Below are 26,171 nucleotides of genomic sequence, written 5' to 3' on the forward strand. Positions count from 1 at the left end.
ACCTATCTCCACCCCCTGAAACAAGGGGTGTAGCTAAATTTACCAGTGTGAGTTACAACTGCCCAAAAAAAGCAGTAGCACAATAAATAGTACATCCAGCACCACACACGGATGAACATGGTTAGTGCAACACCTTCCAATAAAACATTAAGGCAGTAAGGACTTATAATAGAATAGATAATGTTAAACTAAATTAATCTATTTCAACCTTATAAATATATCAAATTAAATTAATGTTACCAAATATAAAATAATTAAACAACAAATACTATTTTGTGGTAAAATATTTTTATAACCTTTTTGTTGATTTAAAAATAAATTTGATTTAATTAAAAAAAATATTAACATATTTTAATTAATTCTACACATAAGGGTTAGCAAAGTATTTATACATAATAAAGATCAACAGTTTACTTTAAGTTTTAAGTACTTCTTCAAAAAGTAATGTTTATTTAATTTAGTATGAGTTATATGCTTAATTCAAAAGTCAGTTAATAACACTGTAGCATTTTGTTTGTTGTTCTATCCTTAAAATATATATAACATCAATTTACATGAATATTTGTACAAATTAGTTTCACGTTTATAATATGTTTTTTCATTTTTGCTTATACTTTACCATAGGGAGATCTCCACCCCAATGGTGGAGATCTCCTTACTGTAAGGTATAGAGCAAAGCAAAATATTTTATTACACTTGGAAACGTTTGTAAAAATATTTGTATGCTAAATATTAATGTAAACATAAAAAGGCTGCATCACTATTAGCTTAATCTTAATTTAAAACGTAGTGATTTAAATATACTTAATTAAATCACATATTTTTCTGAAGGTAACATTAAAAACAAATCCCGCCTAAAACAAAACATATATTTTGTGCTATGTATTAAACATTAAAAGTGCAGTGTGGGATTAAAAGTAATTTTAATATAATGTAATTCACATTAATATCACATTATGTTTTAATTTGAAAAAAACGAATAAAATATTTCAGGATACAATAATACTATTTTAATATTACATTTAGTGTGGATATACTTTTATATTGTAAATAATTTCATTTAACAATATTTCCTATAGAGTGTTTTTTTAAGTCCCTAACTCAATTATTTTCTATGAGAGGGTCTTGCAGTAGCCATGTCTAGCCATGTGTATTGCTGGACTTACACCAGTACTGGACAGGAGTACATGTTCTATTATTTGGGCCTAACTTTAAAAGAGCAGTTTATGAATGGCAACAGGCTTACTATTTTAAGGGTGGGTGATTGTCCATTCCAAAAATCCTTCTCCCGAAATCCCTCCTATTTAGGAGTATGTATGCCTCTTTTTCCGGCCATTCCCCAGGTCCCTCCCATATTTACTACTAAGGCCCCGATTATGATGTCGGGCGGACCTGAGTCTGCCCGACATCGTTTGGGAGCCTGGACCGAAAGACCCCCTGTCGTCGGTCCCAACCCAGCAATTATGATGCAAATGAACACTGCTCGGTAGCTTTCCGAATTCTTTACAATGGGAGCATGCATTTCGACCGGAATGCATGCTCTCATTGTAACAAGCCGAGGTGCAGTTCATATTTGTACCCCGTGGCAGACACCTCAAGATACCTGCCACCGGGTGCAGGGATCAACGGGGGCCACCATAGGTGCCCCCTAAGCCGCCATCCAGAGGCCTTTAACCAAAGGGGGCCCTGTGGCCCTGCTTGGGCCCCTAAAGTAGGATTCCCACAGCTTTTCTGTGTCGGAAAGGCCGGCACAGAAAGGCTGTGGGAATCTGCAATTGTAATTCCTCAGGCGGAAAGAACCTCCCGAGGGATCACTAGAGGCTTTCAGAATGGCAGGCAGGATCACTGAGCCCATCGGAAGCCATTTGGAAAGACCGTTTGGATTCCTTTCCACCCAACCACATCATAATTGGATGCTTGGAAAGGAATCCAAATGGGACATTTTGATGCGGTCGGAACGGCTCCAACTGACAGAACCGACCTCATCGAAGTAGTAAACTTACATGTGTGAGGATCCCCTCATGGAAAAGTTAACAGGTCGAGATTTAGTCTTGCAGGTTTGTTATTTGCATTTTGTAGTAAATAAGGAGTATTACTGTACTACTACTGTACGTACTACAATATGCGGCTTTTGAATGAGGCCCCTGGACTCCTTGTTATGTAAGTATCGTTGTTAGCATATATAAATGTGATGTTTTATTCTGAAGTCCTGGCCTGTGGAATCTGACACATCTAGAAGCTGACAATTGGATCACTCCACCTGCTTAGTAATAAACTGTAACTAAGTAAGAAACATTTGCATCATACCGCGTGTCCTTGGCATTTGCTTGAGCAATTCGCTGATCTGTAAATGCTTTCCATATCTACACATTGGCCCTTGATGCAAATCTAGATTGGAAATCAAAGCAAAATATATAGACATTTAGGATACAATTACTACAAACAGCACACCATCAAATCAAAACATTCCATTGAAAAATCATTAACAACCTCTCCCTTTCCTTGTCACGTTGTCATAAAAGAAGTCCACTCATTTGAGTCAGGCACATTGTTTGCTTTACACACTTTAGTTTTAAAGTAAACTCTTCCCATTCGAAAGGTATCATGGGTAGGACCACTTATTTTCCCTACCTCCTGTGGCAGAGCCTGGTATTCCTGTCTATGATGTGAGGAAGTATTTCATACAATAAACTAGTTTACTTTCAGAGATTTGGTAAATATTTGTCTTTTTGTATTATTTGACACCTCTCCATAGGTCAGCAGCTACTAAGCTGCCTGCCAAGCTTTCTTTTAGAGGCAAGAGCACTAAACACCTGGGGTTGGTGTTGCACTCCCAAGCTTTCTATCATAGCTGCACATGCGTGCCTCCAACAGGCAGTCAACCATAGAAATCAATAGCAAGTGATTAGCAGGCTGTCTTGGCAGCAAGGGGGCTTAAGTCATGGTCATTAGCTATCTATTGCAGTGTGTTGTTGGTTCCATTGCCGGTTGCAAGTGTATGCATTACGTCATTTATTAAGTCACATGACATATGATGATCTAAAAGTGTGGATATAATGCCTCCATTCATGGGTATAGTGCTTGATTAACTGCCCCTACTAACAGTCACCTTAATTAAAAGCCTATAGGGTCTACCAATGTTTGTACTGTGAATACTATTAATACAATATGGCATGACTAAACTAGTGTTTTTTGTGCTTTGGTTCTACAATAATTATATAAGCCTGAACCAGTAGATCCTCTGTAGTGCTTTCTCAAGTACAGATATAGATCAATGTATCAATTCTGGGTTGAATCTACGAACAGGCTATGGGTCAGGCATCTCCCGAAGTGTACTTGGGGACAATGCTTATTGTGCACCTAACAATGCTAGAGACCATCAGGGATATGTATTTAGGCTCTTATTAACTATGGACCACTGTATTTATGGTGGCGGTCCGACCAGTGCCGTATTATGATTGGGGTGGTCTGACCACCAGGAGACCGCTAGGTCCACTGGGGTCAATGATACTCGCTGAGCTGGCGATCTAGAAATGCACAGTAATATGCTGGCCGGAGACAGCACTACTGAGCATATTACACATTGCCTTTCTACCGTCCTTTCCATGGCAGTGAGCTAGCCATGAAAAGGGTGGCAGAGAGGCAACAAAGGGGGCGCTAACAGGGCCACCATGCCACTCCTGGGCCTGGGGTTGCATGCAGGGGGCACATGATGTGCCCCTGTTTAATTTCACCCCTGTTTCTGCATGGCGTGACATGCAAGCCACACCATGCAGGAATGTGCAGTAAGCGCTTTCACCGTGGGGGTATACATATTAGGCTCTCCTATGATCCTAACATACCACCGCCAAGAGACTACCCCCCCACTACCCACCTCTATGCTTTACAATCGTAATCTGGCAGACGGGTGCACAATTACCTGGGCAGTTCTCCTGTCCGCGCGGCAGTGGCTGGCCAACAGGAGGACTACTAAAGTTGTAATAAAGCCCTTATTGTTTTTGCTGTGAGTTCTGGCAACATTTCACAATAAATGTGTACACTTAATAAATCCATTCTGTTATTTTTAAAGGCAATATTTGATGCTCATTTTAGTTCTGAATACTTAAAAGATAAGGTCTGCAGAAATCACTAAAAGTGTAGCGATATCATAAACCGAGAATGTAAATATTGTGAACATCTATAGCATATTATATACGGTGCATAATCCCTACATACCTAATCGCTAAGTATTAACAGCACTGCCCTAATATCAGTATTTCAGCAAAATCATCACACATATACACCTGTACTTCAATTATGTTTGTCCACTTTGCAAACCAGTCTGTCCTCAACAAAATGTTATGCAACAAACAGCAAAGGTAGCCTTTGGTGGCTCAACTCAGAGTTGTGTTGTTCTGCTGCTAGGAATGTTGTCTTGATAGTTCTGTTACAGAGAAGACTGTGGAAAGCTATTATGTACTAGCTAAGTCGTTTATTTTAAGAAAAATAATCCTCATGATCATATGGTGAAATTAATTATGTGAGAATTCGGGGCGTGGCGTGGCCGGCTGCAAGATGGCCGCACTCTGAGTGGGCTCTGCGGGCCAAGCATCCAAATCTGGCACAATCCTGCAGGCATCCACACTCCTTCCGCACCACAATGTGATCTTCGGACTCCGGGTGGAATTTGGAGTCGCTCGCCCTTACTCCCGCTCTCCTACCTACTTTCTTGGCGGAGCTGCAGATCTCATGGCCGGTGCTGGGCACATGCGTCAGCCTCCAGAGGGCTGCTCCTGTTCTTCTTTGAGCTGCGTGGGCCTGGTGCGCCCCGTGGGGACGGTGGACATTCCTGGCTCGGTGCTGCTGGAGGACGGTGAGCGGCGCTTCCTCGGGGGGTTGCTGGCGGGATTGGAGGCTGTCTGCTGTGCAGCCTGGTCCGAGGACGCTGCGGCCTGGACCCTGCCTTGAGCTCCATTCCTTCCCCGGTGGTGTGCTGCAGCACCCGAGCCTGGCTGAGGGAGCGGCGGACCCCCCGTGTCTCTCTGTCTGCATTCTCCCCCCGCTTGACGAGCGCTCTTCGCCTGCTCCGCTACCCTCCTGTTGGGAGATGCTGGGTGCTCAGGCCACCTCTGCTGCCTCTCCGCCGGGCGGCCCTGCCACGCCCGCCCCACATTGAGCGTGGCCTGGGCCTTCCTACCTCCTGCTCAGTAGACTGTTCCTGGGGGCGCAGCGGAGCCCTCCCTCTTCTCCCTTGCTCGACCTCATCCAGGGCCGGACTGGCACTACCCCTACCACCCTTGGTCACCTCTGGCATCTGGGCCTGCAGAGGCCTTCACTTCGGGCCTGCTGCTCCCGCAACAGGGGCCTGACTGGGCATCTCTCCGGAGCATCGTGGGCCAAGGACGCTGATGACTGTCCCCTCTGCCTTTGCCTCTGCTTGCACCGCATCTGGATATTTTGACTGCCCGTGCACCACTGCCCAGACTCTTCTCAGGCCTCCTGCTGCAGATGTTTTTTCCCAATCTTGTGCCTTACATCCGCTTCAGTTCTGGCACCTTTACCACTGGAGTGAGCCCTGGGTGGACGGGTTCCCGGGGCTGTGGCGGCTGCCTGGGTTTTGGTCCCCGAACTGTTTTCATCTTAGCTCCACGATATTGGCAGCTGCTGGGTAGCGGTTCCCACTCCTCGTCTGCTTCCCTTCTACCCTGTGCGGCCTTGTGCCCATCTCGAGTGCCCCTCACCATGAGGAAATCAGATCCCAAGCAGCCTAAGATTGCCTTCGAGCTTAGAAGATCCTCCCGTCAGATCGGCTCGGGCTCTGATGGCGCCGACTCTGCTAGCTCGAGGGACTACCCCCCGAGCCGGGATGACGACCTCAAAGCGAATATGCTGGACGTAAAGTCGACCGTTACCGGAATCACGTCCTAGCTCGACCAACTTTCAGATTGCCTTGACGAAGGCCCGTGTAGATTCCCATGACAATAGACTGCTCCATGTTGAATCCAAGGTGTCGGACGTTGAAGATGCGGCCACCCAGGCAGGCAGAAATTACTCCAGATTGACAAGCTCCTGGCCGTAATTCGAGAGAAAAATGAGGATTTAGAAGCCCGCTCCCGCAGGAGCAATCTTCACATTACGGGCCTTCCGGAGTCCACCAACATCTCTAACAGGGAAGACTTCATTGAGCAACTAATCAAGGAACTCTTCGGGGACGTCCTATATCCGGTCTTTATCGTGGAACGTGCCCACTGCTCCCTAGGCCCGCGTCCCGGTCCGGATCTGCCACCTCGCCCCATGGTGGCAAAAATCCTTATTTCAGGGCTTGTGATGCCATCCTCCGAGCGGCTTTTGACAGGGGCACCATCAAGCACCAGGGAAATACCCTCTCCTTTTACCCAGACAACACCCTTACTGTCCAGGCTGCCAGGAGAGAGTTTCTGCCGGTCAAGCGCGTCCTCCAAAAGCACAACATCTCATACTCCCTGGCCTACCCGGCAAAGTTGAGGATCCTGCAGGGCTCAAAGACACTTGTATTTCCAGACCCGGGGGAGGCCATTGCATTTGCTAAGAGACTAGAAAAAGAAGCCCGTTCCTCCCCTCCCAAGTTTCCACTTGAGTGCGCTGACCGTCTGAGTGATACAGACTGACTGTGCGGACATTGGTTCTTCGTTACAACTTCTTTCTGACATTGATGCCTTCTTTTACCCCAAGCTTGTCCACCCTGCTTCACTGCAGGAGTGTTTGCTGAGCCCTGCCATGCCCCCACAGGATGATTCCCAATGCTACTGCTGTTTTACCCCCTCCTAGTTGTGGGTTCCCGGTCTTCTCAGCCTGATTTGGGGGTTGGAGTGGGTGCGGGGTTGGTGGGCTTCTTGTTTGGGTCGGTGGGGTTGGTTTGGGGTGGGGGTTGTCTGGGTTGGGGGTTCCCCTTATGCGAGTGGGGGGGTGTTTGTTGCTAATTGCTGACTTTCTGTTTGCTATTGTTCCTCCTTGTCATGCTCACGACACTGTACTGTGCACAGCTCTTTCTGCTGCTTCTAGCCTAATGGTAACCCTGCTTCATGTTCGCATTGTTCCCCTAGCTTCATTTAAGGTACACATGCCGCCCTTTAGTGTTCTAGAAATGCTGGGCACTTGGCTCACCCCTCAACGGGCCTTGTCCCTTAACTCATGTTCTGTTGTCCGAGGTATTTTGCGACCCTTTCGGGGGGCAGTTTTGGTTGCCTTCTTAATCACACTGTGGTCTCCTCCCTGTGATGCTCCCCATTTGTGCTGCACCACGCCACACCTACGGTCCCTTCCTCATGTCTGACACAGTCTGTTGAACCTGGAACGTCTGTGGCCAAAACGACCATCGTAAGGCACGGTTGATACACTTACATTTACAGAGACACCGGGTTGACATTTGCTTGTTGCAGGAGACGCACCTATTGCCCTCCTATCTTTCCCGTGTCCAGGAGCGATACTGGGGCGAAATCCACTCTTCCACCTACTCCTCCTATGCCAGGGGGGGTCTCCATCTTAATACACATGGGTCTTCCTTGGCACACTGCCCAAACACTCACTGACCCTCAGGGCAGGTATGTAATTATACACGATACATTGTTGGCCTAGCCTATGACACTCGCTGTGGTTTATGGTCCCAACTCTGCTGACCCGGTCTTCTTTAATCATGTCTGGCACCTCTTCTCCTCCTGTGGTCCTGCGGCGGTCGTCTGGGGTGGGGATTTCAATGTTACTTTATCTGCTACGCTGGATAGGTCTGGTCTCCAGGCGGTCAACCCTCGTGCCACTGCGGCCTCTCCTCTATCTTACTCGAGATTTCCCTCTATGACGCCTGGCGCCACCTCCAGCTTCTTTCCAGGGAGGGTACCTGTATGTCCAGCGCGAGAGGGTGTTGGTCCCGCATCGATTATTGTTTAACCTCCCCTGACGTCCAGCTCTGGCTTACCGATGCAACACACATGGCGCACACTTTCTTGGACCTTTCATCTGTTCAGATCCGCCTCCACCTCCCCTACTCCTCACAGCGTGCCTTCTCCTGGCGTCTTCCACCAAACGCATTACGGGACTCCGTATTCTGCGCAGACATCCAAACCAATATTATTAATTATTTTGAACTTAATAAGGGCTCAGTGGATTTGGCGTCTGTACTTTGGGAGGGCTTCAAGACGGTAATCCTGGGTGAATGTATATCCAAACAATCTGGAGTGCTCCGTTCCCTTCGTTACACCATGGCTTTGCTTGAAAGGGAGATCAAGGAGCTGGATGCCGCCCATGCAGCGTGCCCTAGTCCTGACAACTTAGCTCCCATACACCAAAAACCCAGAGAGTTTTCTGAGTCTGCAGATTGTGAGCTCTCCTTTTTAGGCATCGAGAGCCGGGTGCAACGGTTTGGTGAGGGCGTCCACCCGGGTCGTACTTTAGCTAATCTCCTCCGCCCACTACGCGCATCCTCCTACATTACGGCCCTCGAGGATGGTGGTCTATCTAGAACCACCGCCCCGGAGAAGATCCAATCCCACTTCTTGGACTTCTACTCGCAGTTATATTCTGCAGGTGCTCCCCCGTCGCGCGAGGCCTTCAATCAATATTTTGACCCTGTTGCGCTGGTCTGGCTGGAGGACTACCACAGGCAATATTTGGATACACCGTTCTCCAGGGAAGAAATACTCGCGGCCATTACTAGCCTACCTGGGGACAAAGCTCTGGGCCTTGATGGCCTTCCGGCCTCTTTTTATAAAATGTATGCCGACATCTTGGAGCCACATTTGGCGGCCATGTATAACAAGTCTTTTGACAACGGTCTCTTTCCGCGGTCTCTCCGGGAGGCCCTCTTTACTCTGCTCCTCAAATCTGATAAACTCGCTGACCATCGCAATTCTTATCACCGCCTCTCCCTAATAAATATTGACAACAAAATATTTGCCAAACTTATTGCTTCTTACCTTCTACTCCTCGTGCCGGTTATTACTCACCCGGACCAATCTGGCTTCATCCCCGGGAGTCTGAAAGAAGTCCTTGCGGAATGGAGGTGCACTCTTTTTTTATGTTCAAATTAATTATTATAGGACAACTCAATCAGAGATTCGCGCATCCACCCTAGTGCAATACCATAGGGCCCAGAGAATACCACGTGGTCTAAGACTGGCAATACGCCCTATGTTATTCAGGTTCCATCTAAACGCTAAGTTCATGGGCAAATGGTTTGCTATATTAAATAAGTGCTCACTTGACCTTATTTTGTTAATCATAGAAGAACTGTCCAGAACTATACGGGAATTAGATGAAGAAATATTTAATATCAAGAAGGACCTGGAACGCCAATTGGAGAGTGCAACATGGAGTGCAACATTGGAAGACCTTAACCAAAAATTAGATAGATATAGTAAAGGGCTGCAAGAAGGAAAAATTAGGAAGTATCGTAGAGATTCCATAGATTATAAGCTCAACGAAGTTTATACATGGGCTGAAATCTATGCCAAAAGGCGTTTTTTACAGAATAAGAAGTCAACCTGTTCTTCAGAAGAAAGTATTGCTACGGATCAAGACACATCGATAAACAGGCCTGCAGCCATTAAATCGTCACTATGAACTACAGGACCATCGACCACAGCAGTGGGAGCAGAGGCACCAACTACATCACCAGCAATATCTTTTTTATCCCAGGCTCCAGACCAGGGGCAACCTTCTTCGAGTCCCCCAAAAACAACAGGTCCAATGGCACCAAAACCAGGCGAGGACAAGGCCGGAAAACAATTGAGAAGAGGGAAGAATCTAGTCTCATAATCAATATTTCCTCCATAAGGTTATCCAGTCAAGTACTTTCTACTTTAAATAAAGGGATGACGTTTGTTCCTAAAGCAAGTACCACAAGACTAGACACTGATGTAGCATTATTTCAGTTTATGCGCAAATTGCACTTAAAACATTATTTTACTAACATCATTCAAGACTTACATGATGATCGAGATGAATTGATTTCAAGGTTGAAGCCAAAAAGCAAATTTCAGGCTCCCATATCTCATAAATCGTTGGATATTTTTGAGAACTTAGTAAAACATGATTGTGCACAACTTGATTACAAGATAAAAAAATCTCCAAACTTGATGGTTTATGAAAAACGGATAATACGTGGCATAGCCAACAACACTGCATTGACTTTAAAACCAGCTGACAAAGGTGGAGCATGGGTAGCTATGGATACCGAGTACTATGATAAAAAGGTTAATGAACATGTTTCGGACAGTGCAACATACCTCAAATTAGAGTTGGGCCCCACACAACAGCTACAATCCATTTTACAATCCATTTTGGATTTAGCAGAACAAGACAGTACCATTAGTTTGTCTTTAAAATCAACATTGATTACAGTCAACCCTAGGAGACCCAGAATTTACATGACTCCAAAAATACACAAGCACCCGATTGACCCCCCCTTTCGTCCAATTGTTTCTGCATACAATTCTATTTTTGATCCACTTGGCTGGTATTTGGATTACTTTTTGCAGCAGTTCGTCCAGAGCTGGTGCACATATATCAAAGACACGACAGACTTTTTGACTAAGCTACAGACAAGGAATCTCTCATGCAAGAACACTGGCTACTTTGCACTATTGACGTCACGGCCCTATACACTTCAATTGCACCTACTGAAGGGCTAGAAGCAGTGGAATGGGCACTTTTGAAAATGGTCATACCACAACAACAAAGTATTTTTGTTGCTACAGTTACTATTTTTTTGTCTTTACAACAGATACTTTGAGTGTCAGGGTGAATTTTATGGACAATTGACAGGTACGTCAATGGGTTTTTCGGGCGCACCAGCATATGCTAATATTTTTATGTCTAAGTTTGAGAGTGATTAAATTTTAACCAATGAAGATTGGATTGATGGCATTGCACAATACTGTCGATATATCGAGGATATTTTTCTTATTTGGACACAATCACAAGAAAGTCTTGAGAAACTGATTGGCGATCTCAACAAAAGGAACCCGAGAATAAAGTTCACGCATACCATCAGTAAAGACAAAGTAAATTATTTGGATGTTCTGATCAAAAAACCGCAAGCCAAACCGAGTACAGAAATTTTCACCAAACCAACGGATAGAAACAGCACCTTGATGCACACAAGTTTCCACCCGAAAAGCTCGATAGAAAATCTGCCATATTCGCAGTTTATACGTATTCAAAGGATATGTTCTGAGCCGAATTTAGCTGAGCAGAAAATCACAGAATTTCAGGAAAGATTTAAACAAAGAGGATATCCGGCAGAGATATTACAGAAAAACATACAAAGGATTGGTATTAAACAACGTGGAGAACTGTTTGTCAAAAGGCAAAAGAAGGCGTCCAACACTCCTACATTTGTGTTAAAATATTCTAACCAGTCAATGCAATCAAGAAGATCATTAAAAAAAGATGGGAGGTGTTGGTTAATGAACCAGATTTCAATGGGATATTTAATGAAGAACCAACCTTTGCATATACCAGATCGAGAAATCTTCAAGAACTAGTACAATCCACTGACAAGCCTAGGCACAAGATAGTTGATAAAGGGACAACCAGATGCCATAATTGTATTCACTGTAATAATATTATCATTGGAACCACTTTAACACATCCAGTATCAGGAGTACATATTAAACTGCGCCATACATCTGACTGCAACACAGCCAACATTATTTATTGTCTGAAATGTCCATGTGGGAAAGCCTACATAGGTAAGACAGAACGGAAGTTTAAACTTAGGCTATCTGAACATAAAAGTACAATTAGATTATTGAACAGAACATCGAGTCTAGCTACACATTGGGCAGAAGCCAAGCATACTATAGCGCAATTGAGGGCACAAATAGTGGAAGTGGTTCGCAAACATGAGGGTATAGACAACAGCAGTAAGCTCCTACAAAGGGAGATATTTTGGATTGATTTGTTACAGACATTACAACCTAAAGGACTCAATGATAAAATCGATATGAGTTGTTTTTTGTAAATAAACTTGCAGATTGCACCATTGTGATTATAGCATTAAGGTGGAAGTTCAGGATTATATCCAGGGCCTAAATGAATATAATTGTGGATGATGCAATATTTGTATTTCTTAGTAGATAAGAAATTAGCACAGGATATTTAGACATTTTGAATGGTGTCACAAGTCCCAGACAGGCAGTATTTAAGACTGTAAAGGTCAGAGAGTGACAGCAATATATTTCATCAATTATTGAAACTACAAGCTAGACAAGAGGGGTATACGTTGACTAGTAATTGCACACTGATGTTAACATGAGTAGAATTTTAATTTATATTCGGTAATTGTATATTTATGTAAATGTGTATCATCGTTGCACACCAGCTTTGTACAGTTAATTTAAAGAGTTGCACTCTGGACGCTAAGCACATACAATGTATTATAGGTAATCAACATAAGTGATGTAAGGCACAGGTACTCTTAATTAGAGTAGCAGTACATTTTCTATTGTATGTTAATAGAGGATAATTTCGACAAAAGAGCAATGGCCTTGTGTGAAACGTAACTTGAATGTATACAATGAATGAAAAGCAAGATAACCATGATTTGGCAGACCATTTTCATACCTATATAGTTGGATTACATCTGTATAGGTGGTTTCCACATTGCATGGGTTTCCTCACTTTACATGAAAGCAAGAGATCATTTGGATCTACGATGTGACATATATAGCAACAACCAGAACAACGTACACCAGTAAGTGCCCTTCGAGATAGCTCGTGTTAGCTAGAGGCTACATGGCTAGGGTTGGAGATCATATTTATAGGAACATAGTCCATATCAACACGTTATTTTACCGTAGTTATATGTTGATATAAGATACACCTTGATTTTGGGCAGCAGGATGCTAGTGTATGTATTCGGTCATAGCAGACCTTTTCATTATAAATACAGGGAGTGTTCGATCATGTTGTTTGCAGAATTCAATATGAAAAAGTAGACAGTCAGAGGTTTTGCACTAAACTACATTTCCCATCAACTTAGGGTCACATGAAGGCCCACGCAGATACAATATGATTGATTCACAATGATTGAGGGCAAGTATCGTTTTTTATATTAACATCAGCGTGATTACATAGGATCTTGAAGTAGGCGCACAGTGCCAAACAGTAGGCAGATTACTTGACACGGTTTATTAAAACTCGCATAACGTTACTCGGGAACTATATTTCCCAGGGTTCTACCATCACGTGATTTGTGAGGTCAAAGAGGCAGTGCTCTTCACGCTGAGCTTGACGGAAGCGGTGTTAGAGTCAAGGAGTTGTTATCAAGACGCACTTTATGAGGCGGCAAACCGGTACGTTTGTTTAGCGGAGGGGGATTAATGTGAGAATAATATGGTAACAGTACCATGGTTACTAATAAGATTTCCACAATTCGTCTTTCAGACATTGGGACACAGAGAGCCATAAGAACAAGTGGCAGAAATTGTCACTCGGACTAAAGTTTAAGGGAGACGAGTTAGGTGAGTGCATGCAGGTCTCTTTTATTCGTGGTAATGCCGGTCTGCGGTAACAAGTACCAATGAGAGCAACAATTTTCTTGCAGATTAGCCACAGGTCCACTTCTGTGTTCGACACAAGTGGTGAGTGAGTTATTGGAACATAAGAGTTGAGTCCAAGCAGAGATAATCGTAGAGGAACAGGCTTCTTACCTAGGAATGTATGCATTTACTTGATTACTACCATAAGCCTGTGGTCTGGGACATTCGAGTGAGGCCTACAGCAGGATTTATTAGGTATCACAGTGATGTCTTTGATTTAAACTCACCCTGAGACAGAGTTTAGTACATCACTACCCCTTGGACACCCTTTTTTGGAAGATAAGGTGGCACAAGGGTGTGAATTTATTTAACATCCCTTAGTACTCCTCAGTTTCTAATAACATCTGGTGATGGCCATACAGCTACGATACATGGGAGACCCGTTAAATACATGTGGCAATGGTATATTCAGCTAGTATATACAAGGAATACTACAGTAATGTTTATTTTGTTTACAGAATACTGCCCCTGAGGAAGGAACCTATGCGTTCCGAAATGCATTGGGCCAGCTTCAACATGCGTTTCAATCTATGATGCATTTTAAAAGAATGTAATTTTGAAATGATTATTGATTAGGAACATGTTTACAATTTGATTTATGTAAAATGAATGCAAAACACATTGATATGTGACAACTGAACACATTAATGTAATGCAATAACAAGATAAAGGTAACGTTGAGGCATAAAGAATTCTTTCAAAGAATGTAAAGATTTTTGTTTATTGTGTATACCAAAAAATTGCAATCTCTATTTTGAAAATGAGTGTGAACAGTATATGAATTTATGAATTTGATTGAAGTGGATGGTTCGCCAGGAACAGTGCACACTACATTCAGGGTAACTCTTGTTTTCTGTTCGGTTCATCCCCGGGAGGGCAACCTCACATAACCTCAGCACAATCTTTTCTGTCCTGCATCAAATCAATCCCAACCTCCTGCCGTGGCTGCCCTGCTGGATGCAACAAAAGCATTCAACACTCGAGTGGCCTTTTCTGTTTTACCTTAGATAGATATAGTAAAGGGCTGCAAGAAGGAAAAATTAGGAAGTATCGTAGAGATTCCATAGATTATAAGCTCAACGAAGTTTATACATGGGCTGAAATCTATGCCAAAAGGCGTTTTTTACAGAATAAGAAGTCAACCTGTTCTTCAGAAGAAAGTATTGCTACGGATCAAGACACATCGATAAACAGGCCTGCAGCCATTAAATCGTCACTATGAACTACAGGACCATCGACCACAGCAGTGGGAGCAGAGGCACCAACTACATCACCAGCAATATCTTTTTTATCCCAGGCTCCAGACCAGGGGCAACCTTCTTCGAGTCCCCCAAAAACAACAGGTCCAATGGCACCAAAACCAGGCGAGGACAAGGCCGGAAAACAATTGAGAAGAGGGAAGAATCTAGTCTCATAATCAATATTTCCTCCATAAGGTTATCCAGTCAAGTACTTTCTACTTTAAATAAAGGGATGACGTTTGTTCCTAAAGCAAGTACCACAAGACTAGACACTGATGTAGCATTATTTCAGTTTATGCGCAAATTGCACTTAAAACATTATTTTACTAACATCATTCAAGACTTACATGATGATCGAGATGAATTGATTTCAAGGTTGAAGCCAAAAAGCAAATTTCAGGCTCCCATATCTCATAAATCGTTGGATATTTTTGAGAACTTAGTAAAACATGATTGTGCACAACTTGATTACAAGATAAAAAAATCTTCAAACTTGATGGTTTATGAAAAACGGATAATACGTGGCATAGCCAACAACACTGCATTGACTTTAAAACCAGCTGACAAAGGTGGAGCATGGGTAGCTATGGATACCGAGTACTATGATAAAAAGGTCAATGAACATGTTTCGGACAGTGCAACATACCTCAAATTAGAGTTGGGCCCCACACAACAGCTACAATCCATTTTACAATCCATTTTGGATTTAGCAGAACAAGACAGTACCATTAGTTTGTCTTTAAAATCAACATTGATTACAGTCAACCCTAGGAGACCCAGAATTTACATGACTCCAAAAATACACAAGCACCCGATTGACCCCCCCTTTCGTCCAATTGTTTCTGCATACAATTCTATTTTTGATCCACTTGGCTGGTATTTGGATTACTTTTTGCAGCAGTTCGTCCAGAGCTGGTGCACATATATCAAAGACACGACAGACTTTTTGACTAAGCTACAGACAAGGAATCTCTCATGCAAGAACACTGGCTACTTTGCACTATTGACGTCACGGCCCTATACACTTCAATTGCACCTACTGAAGGGCTAGAAGCAGTGGAATGGGCACTTTTGAAAATGGACATACCACAACAACAAAGTATTTTTGTTGCTACAGTTACTATTTTTTTGTCTTTACAACAGATACTTTGAGTGTCAGGGTGAATTTTATGGACAATTGACAGGTACGTCAATGGGTTTTTCGGGCGCACCAGCATATGCTAATATTTTTATGTCTAAGTTTGAGAGTGATTAAATTTTAACCAATGAAGATTGGATTGATGGCATTGCACAATACTGTCGATATATCGAGGATATTTTTCTTATTTGGACACAATCACAAGAAAGTCTTGAGAAACTGATTGGCGATCTCAACAAAAGGAACCCGAGAATAAAGTTCACGCATACCATCAGTAAAGACAAAGTAAATTATTTGGATGTTCTGATCAAAAAACCGCAAGCCAAACCGAGTACAGACATTTTCACCAAACCAACGGATAGAAACAGCACCTTGATGCACACAAGTTTCCACCCGAAAAGCTCGATAGAAAATCTGCCATATTCGCAGTTTATACGTATTCAAAGGATATGTTCTGAGCCGAATTTAGCTGAGCAGAAAATCACAGAATTTCAGGAAAGATTTAAACAAAGAGGATATCCGGCAGAGATATTACAGAAAAACATACAAAGGATTGGTATTAAACAACGTGGAGAACTGTTTGTCAAAAGGCAAAAGAAGGCGTCCAACACTCCTACATTTGTGTTAAAATATTCTAACCAGTCAATGCAATCAAGAAGATCATTAAAAAAAGATGGGAGGTGTTGGTTAATGAACCAGATTTCAATGGGATATTTAATGAAGAACCAACCTTTGCATATACCAGATCGAGAAATCTTCAAGAACTAGTACAATCCACTGACAAGCCTAGGCACAAGATAGTTGATAAAGGGACAACCAGATGCCATAATTGTATTCACTGTAATAATATTATCATTGGAACCACTTTAACACATCCAGTATCAGGAGTACATATTAAACTGCGCCATACATCTGACTGCAACACAGCCAACATTATTTATTGTCTGAAATGTCCATGTGGGAAAGCCTACATAGGTAAGACAGAACGGAAGTTTAAACTTAGGCTATCTGAACATAAAAGTACAATTAGATTATTGAACAGAACATCGAGTCTAGCTACACATTGGGCAGAAGCCAAGCATACTATAGCGCAATTGAGGGCACAAATAGTGGAAGTGGTTCGCAAACATGAGGGTATAGACAACAGCAGTAAGCTCCTACAAAGGGAGATATTTTGGATTGATTTGTTACAGACATTACAACCTAAAGGACTCAATGATAAAATCGATATGAGTTGTTTTTTGTAAATAAACTTGCAGATTGCACCATTGTGATTATAGCATTAAGGTGGAAGTTCAGGATTATATCCAGGGCCTAAATGAATATAATTGTGGATGATGCAATATTTGTATTTCTTAGTAGATAAGAAATTAGCACAGGATATTTAGACATTTTGAATGGTGTCACAAGTCCCAGACAGGCAGTATTTAAGACTGTAAAGGTCAGAGAGTGACAGCAATATATTTCATCAATTATTGAAACTACAAGCTAGACAAGAGGGGTATACGTTGACTAGTAATTGCACACTGATGTTAACATGAGTAGAATTTTAATTTATATTCGGTAATTGTATATTTATGTAAATGTGTATCATCGTTGCACACCAGCTTTGTACAGTTAATTTAAAGAGTTGCACTCTGGACGCTAAGCACATACAATGTATTATAGGTAATCAACATAAGTGATGTAAGGCACAGGTACTCTTAATTAGAGTAGCAGTACATTTTCTATTGTATGTTAATAGAGGATAATTTCGACAAAAGAGCAATGGCCTTGTGTGAAACGTAACTTGAATGTATACAATGAATGAAAAGCAAGATAACCATGATTTGGCAGACAATTTTCATACCTATATAGTTGGATTACATCTGTATAGGTGGTTTCCACATTGCATGGGTTTCCTCACTTTACATGAAAGCAAGAGATCATTTGGATCTACGATGTGACATATATAGCAACAACCAGAACAACGTACACCAGTAAGTGCCCTTCGAGATAGCTCGTGTTAGCTAGAGGCTACATGGCTAGGGTTGGAGATCATATTTATAGGAACATAGTCCATATCAACACGTTATTTTACCGTAGTTATATGTTGATATAAGATACACCTTGATTTTGGGCAGCAGGATGCTAGTGTATGTATTCGGTCATAGCAGACCTTTTCATTATAAATACAGGGAGTGTTCGATCATGTTGTTTGCAGAATTCAATATGAAAAAGTAGACAGTCAGAGGTTTTGCACTAAACTACATTTCCCATCAACTTAGGGTCACATGAAGGCCCACGCAGATACAATATGATTGATTCACAATGATTGAGGGCAAGTATCGTTTTTTATATTAACATCAGCGTGATTACATAGGATCTTGAAGTAGGCGCACAGTGCCAAACAGTAGGCAGATTACTTGACACGGTTTATTAAAACTCGCATAACGTTACTCGGGAACTATATTTCCCAGGGTTCTACCATCACGTGATTTGTGAGGTCAAAGAGGCAGTGCTCTTCACGCTGAGCTTGACGGAAGCGGTGTTAGAGTCAAGGAGTTGTTATCAAGACGCACTTTATGAGGCGGCAAACCGGTACGTTTGTTTAGCGGAGGGGGATTAATGTGAGAATAATATGGTAACAGTACCATGGTTACTAATAAGATTTCCACAATTCGTCTTTCAGACATTGGGACACAGAGAGCCATAAGAACAAGTGGCAGAAATTGTCACTCGGACTAAAGTTTAAGGGAGACGAGTTAGGTGAGTGCATGCAGGTCTCTTTTATTCGTGGTAATGCCGGTCTGCGGTAACAAGTACCAATGAGAGCAACAATTTTCTTGCAGATTAGCCACAGGTCCACTTCTGTGTTCGACACAAGTGGTGAGTGAGTTATTGGAACATAAGAGTTGAGTCCAAGCAGAGATAATCGTAGAGAAACAGGCTTCTTACCTAGGAATGTATGCATTTACTTGATTACTACCATAAGCCTGTGGTCTGGGACATTCGAGTGAGGCCTACAGCAGGATTTATTAGGTATCACAGTGATGTCTTTGATTTAAACTCACCCTGAGACAGAGTTTAGTACATCACTACCCCTTGGACACTCTTTTTTGGAAGATAAGGTGGCACAAGGGTGTGAATTTATTTAACATCCCTTAGTACTCCTCAGTTTCTAATAACATCTGGTGATGGCCATACAGCTACGATACATGGGAGACCCGTTAAATACATGTGGCAATGGTATATTCAGCTAGTATATACAAGGAATACTACAGTAATGTTTATTTTGTTTACAGAATACTGCCCCTGAGGAAGGAACCTATGCGTTCCGAAATGCATTGGGCCAGCTTCAACATGCGTTTCAATCTATGATGCATTTTAAAAGAATGTAATTTTGAAATGATTATTGATTAGGAACATGTTTACAATTTGATTTATGTAAAATGAATGCAAAACACATTGATATGTGACAACTGAACACATTAATGTAATGCAATAACAAGATAAAGGTAACGTTGAGGCATAAAGAATTCTTTCAAAGAAAGTAAAGATTTTTGTTTATTGTGTATACCAAAAAATTGCAATCTCTATTTTGAAAATGAGTGTGAACAGTATATGAATTTATGAATTTGATTGAAGTGGATGGTTCGCCAGGAACAGTGCACACTACATTCAGGGTAACTCTTGTTTCCTGTTCGGTTCATCCCCGGGAGGGCAACCTCACATAACCTCAGCACAATCTTTTCTGTCCTGCATCAAATCAATCCCAACCTCCTGCCGTGGCTGCCCTGCTGGATGCAACAAAAGCATTCAACACTCGAGTGGCCTTTTCTGTTTTACCTTCTATCCCGAATGGGCTTCAGTGAAATTTTCCTGCGTAAAGTCAGGCTCCTCTACGCTGCCCCTTCAGCCGTTTACATATCAATGGCCTGGTCACTGACCCCATCAGTATTAGCCGAGGCACCCGGCAGGGGTATCCATTTTCGCTATTGCAATGTAGCCCCTGGCAGCCAGACTCCGGCAGCACCATACGCATAGGGGAATAGGCTTTCTGCTCGCTCCCTTCTTGTCTCCATGTATGCCGACGACGTGACTTTGTACGTCCGCCACCCCCATGACAACCTTAGCTCCTTGGTCAGGGAAATCATACGATTCGGCGGTCTGTCTGGGGTAGAAGTAAACTGGAGTAAGTCAGTCTTGTTTCAGCTGACTGATGCCACTGTCTTGTTTACTCCCATTTCCCATTTGTGTGGGCAGTTGGCCCAACACGCTATCTAGGCATCTGGTTGAGTGGGGACCTGGATGAGCTAGGGAGATAAATCTTTGGCTATGCGGTAGATTGGTTGGAATCTAAGATTTCTGTGTGGGGCCAGCTTCCACTCTCTCCGGCTTGCCAGATCACCGTCGCCAAGATGGTGGTGTTGCCAAAATTCCTCTACTTTTTCTTGAATGTCCCAATCCTTCTTACCGCCCACTTCTTCCGTAAACTATGCTCCTTGATTATTTCATTTATCTGGGCAGGTAGGCAGCCGAGGGTGGCGTATGACATTCTTACTCTCCCCATGTCTGCTGGTGGTCTGGGTACGCCGGACTTTAAGATATATGCTCTGTGCACACAGGCCAGCTTTCTGCATATTTGGATTCATCTTACCCCCTACCAACCTCATGTGGCTGTCAAGACGGATATTGCCTCACCTTGGCCCTTGTCTACGGCACAGTTCACGCCGGCGGTCCGCCCTCGGGCGGAGGTGGATACAGTTGAAATACTGCACTGGGCTTGGTCCGTACTCTGCCGGCTCTTGAACGTCTCCTTACTTTCTGCAAATGCTGTGCAAATAGTGAACCACCCTGCTTTCCCCCCGCTTCAGCCCTCCGGTATGTATAAGCACGCGTCACGTCTGGGATTGTGAACGGTTGCGGACCTTTACCCAGGGGATGCATTTTATTCCCTCCCAGAATCATCTGGTCCATTGGACATGCTACTATTTCACCAGCTGCGCTCCATTTGCCAGACTCTGCCCTCCACTTTCCCCCAGGCCCCTCCCACCATGCCGGCCCTTGACCTAGTATATACATCCCCGTCCTCGCACAAATTGGTTACCAAATTATATGCTCTTACACTAATGACGAACTCTGTTTCCACAGACCGCACGCGCGAGGCATGGGGGGGGGAGATCTTAGCATTGACATAGCGCAGGCAGACTGACTTTACTGCTGTAACCAGACAAAGAAGTTGTCACCCAATTATCGGCTTCTTCTGATACTCTTTCAGTTCCCGCTCAGGATATACCGTACCCCTGCCCAGCTCCTTAAGCTGGGGCTCATACCAAATGACACCTGCATGCGCTGCGGCGCCCCTGGTGCAGATATTTTGCACTTGCCATGGTTGTGCCCTAGGGTCTCCGAGTTCTGGCAGGGTGTGTGCTCCACAATCTAGGCAATTGCTAGCACCCTGGTACCCCCTGACCCCACCATGTGTCTACTTGGCTTCGTGAAACTCTGCCCAGATGCTTCCCGCTGTCCAATTGCTAAGCTGCTTGTTCTGGCCCAGCGCAGGGTGGCCATGTGCTGAGGTCACAGGCCTGCTCCCAAGGTTGATAGTTGGCTGGAGGATGCCTCTCGATGCCAGACTTTGCTATCGGAGTTATGGGACTTAATGCCCTCCAATTCTCGGCCAGTTGATATTTGGGGTCCTCTGGCGACTTACCTTCATTCCCGCTCCTCCCCAGCGGTGCCGCCTCTCTTGCGCTCTCCGCTGGCTCATCGCCTGTGGCAGCCGTCGGTGCTGTTAGGAGTCCACCCTCCCCCCCTCCTCATTAGGCCTTCATTACATGTCTCTCATTTTCTACTAAGGAACGGTGGAGTCGCCCTCCGGAGTTGAATGGCTCCTCTTACATTTTCTGATGTCTCTGTAACATGTTTTGGTACTTCAGACCCCTGTGAGAGGGAATGTTGTTTTCATTTACTTTGCTTGAACTGGCTACTACTGTGTCGTTTTGCACTTATCTGTTGAACAGTGTACTGTACTTGACTTGAACTTCTTAATAAAGGTTTTTTGAAAAAAAAAATAAGTGAGAATTCTATTGTACACTTACATATAAAGGCAGAAGTTATTAAGCATTTTTCCTAAGAACCATGTATTCAAATGAATACATGAATATATGAACTACAAGCATAGTATCAACATGCAAAATAAATGTACTCATATTTGTGCACAATTGTGAAAATTATTGCATCAGCTACTTAAAATCAATAATGTGTTACATGGACTACTAAGCAAGCAAGCAAATGCACAACCCAGGGGAGTCTTAAATGACGAAAAATGCAAAGTATATGACACTTGGATTTGTTTTTGAATAAACATAATGAATAAGCACTGATGCATTGCAATTCAAAAGTAGCTTTTGTGCAAAATCTCTAGTGATAGGTGGTTGCTATGTTTAGCTACAGGTGTTTAGGTACAACTAAGCATGCTCATCCAACAACAGTTTACCATGCTCTCGCACACTGCAACATGTTCACATGCAATTGCTATCAGGTAACCAGGATAAGTGGCACAATGCAATGTAGCTTTTTTTCTTCTTGAGGTGAAGAGAACCCTCTCTCTGTAGCTGGGTGCATACCTGTCCCTAGGACTATTTCTGGCCAATACAGCCCAATCATGTGGAATTTGCTAAGGTACTCTCAAATAGTTTTACATAGCTCTGCAGATCAGAGAACGAATGTAGGACAGCATTTACCTAATCATGAGAATTTTAATCAATACATTTGACAATACAGTATTGTATATTAAATCCCCTGTAACATGAAATATAGCGTATCTATTCCGATTTGGGAAGGCTTGGGAACAATGTAAGTTCTGCAAATATTTATAGCCCACACAGTGAAATGTGAGAGGGATATCTATTTTTCTTTTCTTTGCTGAAGGTTGGATACATACAAAACACTTGGGGTGGTGAAACCTAACTAAATGTTTCACCCGAAAAGGGGCACGGAGAAAACAACTGCAGGCCCTGCAGGTCCCCGGAGGTGTGTGGAGAACTTTTCGTCCCATTGCACAGGCAAAGTGGTTACTCTGGAAGACACCGTAGTTAAGACAACTGACAATAACCACTCTGCCTCTGTAATGGAGATAGAAGTACGTGAAAACATAAAACAAATTAAAGAACTTGCCTCCCCCTTCAATGAAACCTGTGTTTCAACTCTGAGTCAGGTATGTGAAATAATTCCCATGCACATAACCAGTATCATGCCCACAATTCCCAATATGAGGAGAATAGTACAAAGATACAAACCGACAAGCAATCCCCAACGAATAATACCACAGACTTATTCTGACATTAACATGCCACCTAAATTAACTATCACTTACTCTGAAGAACCCTTTCTATTGCATGACAATGAAAGCCCTCAAAAAAAGAATACTAATATTTAGCACAAACCATAAGCTTTTAACACTTGAAAAGAGTGATCGAGTAAGGGTTTTAGTGGGTTAACAAAAAGGCAGAGAGCGTGAGTGGCTTTGTCTCTCACTATTGTTTTCATAGTGTTATGTTATGTTATGTTATTTTTGTCTTCTATAGCGCACGGCTACTCAGCAAGAGTGTCCCGGCGCTTTATTGACAACCTGAGAAGAACAAACACAACGCAGAGACACAGACGGGAACTGTTATAAAAAAGGAGTCTAAAGGGCAAAGAGCCAGGTTTTCAGGCCCCTCCTGAAGGCCAGCAAGTTCGAGGTGCTACGTAGGGCCAGAGGCATAGTGTTCCAAAGCTGTGGGGCCCGCAGCCTAAAGGAACGTCCTCCAGTACGGGCCTTCTTCACACGGGGGACCAAGGCAAGAAACAGCGATTCTGATCTCAGAGATCGTGCCGGATGGTAAAAGGCGAGCCTCTTTTGCAAAAACTTCGCCCCAGCTGCGTGAAGAGCCTTATAGGCCAGGGTCAGGGTCTTAAAAACTATCCGCTTCCGGATAGGCAGCCAATTGAGAGACTGCAGAAGGCCAGAGGCTCTGGCTCGCCTGTGAAGGCCGAATATGGCTCGCGCGGCCGTATTCTGGACCACCTGCAGCCGTTGCAAGAGGTACTCTGGCAGGCCAAGGTAGAGGACGTTGGCATAGTCCAATCTGGAACCAATTAAGGCCTGTACCGTCGTCCTCCTGTGATCCTCAGAAAGCAAAGGAAGAAACTTCCGAAGCATCCTAAGGAGGGCAAAGCAGGTGCCAGTAAGGGCAAGGATCTGAGATCTTAAAGTTAGACCATTGTCTATCTTGATCCCTAAATTCTTAGCCAACTGAGACGAGCGAGCTGGAGGAGATATATCGGCGGGCCACCATTCCTGCCAGTCTGGATCAGATTGACAGCCGAATAAGAGTACCTCCGATTTATCTGAGTTGCACATGTGGACCAATCTCATTATCACATTTAAATTATTGTTCCTTATTTCTTTTCTTTCCCTTCAGGGTTCTCCAAGATTATTCTTCTTCAGCATGTCAGACAGTGTGGCCCCTCAGAAAGAATAGAGACCCTGGTACATATTTTTTGCTCTTCTTCTTATACAGTGTTTTAAGGGAGGGGTGGTGAGTGGGGATATTCCTGCTTAAAGAAGTTCACTCCACCAGTGTGGTAATGACTTAATTCACAACTGTTTCTCTCCTCCCTTATTCCCTGTTAAGCCTGGTTTGCCCTTTCCTCCTTTATCCCTATAAGGTCCCATAGACGTATTTGTGCCTGGGAGAGCCGCGCTCCTCCAGGAACGTGGCGAGATAGCTCACAACACCGTTGGCCTCTTTAGGCTTCTCAGCTTCTTTCGGTTAGTCAGAATTGGGCATCTCTTCTGGCCTTGGGTCATGGTATGGTGGGTCTCATCATCGGAGCTATTCTGATGGGGTTTCTTGGTCACTCTCAATTTTGTAAGACCTGCATGAGTCCTTCTTGTTCTTTTCTTGCTATGTCAGCGTTTTCTCTTCCATCCCAATAGCGCTGTCCTTCTCTGTTCTTACAATTTTTAAGAAAAACGCCTGGTGGGGACTAATTCTGATTGGTCCCTCTGTCTCTGTGACACTGTCAAAGTAAGAGGTACGGAAGTCCTGGTTTCTAAAGGGACTGTCTTCTTTTCTGCTTTTTTCTTCCCAAAGAAGGGTGGTAAGTGGGCATGGGGGCTAAAGGTAAAGAAGAGGTGTAATATAAGGGGGGAACTGATTGTTTTCCCCTTCCCTCTCACACTCATCCTGAAGCAGATCTGCCACTTTGTGACAGATGAATGGTACTTTTCAATCAACAGCACAATAATTTGCCCAAATGTACGCTATTCACGCTAACATAAATTAACACAATTGTACCATTAGTATATAGTTTACTCCCTGAGAAGCAATCCTCAACATACACTGAATTATTATCAGTTCTAAAATCCAAAATAATGAATAAAAGTTCTAGAAAAGTAATAATTTACTTTGAATTATCAATGGTTAACACAATTACAAAAATATACACTTCTACCCAAATTCAAGGATGTTTTTTTCACTTTCTCAGGCATATTGGCTTAACATTTTAAAAACATCCTTATTTGAGAATTACTTATCATACAGTGAACTTCTTTTTTAATTTAAAAAAACTACATGCCTTATGCTTTGTGCTTCCTGACAATGTAGATTAGTACTATACAGTAATTTCTGAGTCACAATATTTTACTCTAATGAAGAGAAATCGGCACTACCACTACATTGTTTTGAAGATACATGGATTGCCTATCTGTGCAGGCTGGGTCACAAGAGGACACCAAGATTTCCAGTTAAATGGTGGATCTTTAACACAACCTGCTTAGAGGGAGGGGCAAAGACTAACAATGCTGTTGAGGGATGGCATAATTCCTTCAGCAAATCAATTGTCAAACGTCACCTTAAAGTATATAATTCTAGGACAAATTTGACGAAGGAAGTTTCCAAAAAATTAGACTTAAGCAGTCACTGTCAGGTAGCCTGAATGCACGTACATTCAAAAAGAATAAAGACATTTCTTGGAGACTGTTGGGTCAATTTCAACAACTTTCATTGATGGTGGCTTCAGATTACCTGGACAGTTTTGCATACATATTACATTACTTATACTAGGGGCCTTATTATAACTTTTGCAGTGTGGCAGTGGGCCGCCACGTCAGTGCCCTGCTGTTACACTGCCAAAGTCTTAATACGAGCGCCGCCCGGATTCTGACAGGAATCCGTACGGACGGTCCTGCTGCCGCTGGCCCAT

At 43.2% G+C, this 26,171-nt stretch overlaps 1 protein-coding gene across 1 annotated transcript in view; it reads right to left on the reverse strand.

The window, feature by feature from the left end:
• The window catches only part of LOC144791758 (zinc metalloproteinase-disintegrin-like VLAIP-B), a 4,238,988-nt gene that overhangs the window by 654,669 nt on the left and 3,558,148 nt on the right, over positions 1-26,171 (reverse strand). Inside the window, exon 17 of the mRNA XM_078666527.1 lies at positions 2,308-2,388. Within this exon, the coding sequence (XP_078522653.1) occupies positions 2,308-2,388 (81 nt within the window). The remainder of the gene's footprint in view (positions 1-2,307; positions 2,389-26,171) is intronic.

The sequence above is a fragment of the Lissotriton helveticus genome, chromosome 11 (genome assembly GCF_964261635.1).
Source record: "Lissotriton helveticus chromosome 11, aLisHel1.1, whole genome shotgun sequence".
Lineage (NCBI taxonomy): Eukaryota > Metazoa > Chordata > Amphibia > Caudata > Salamandridae > Lissotriton > Lissotriton helveticus.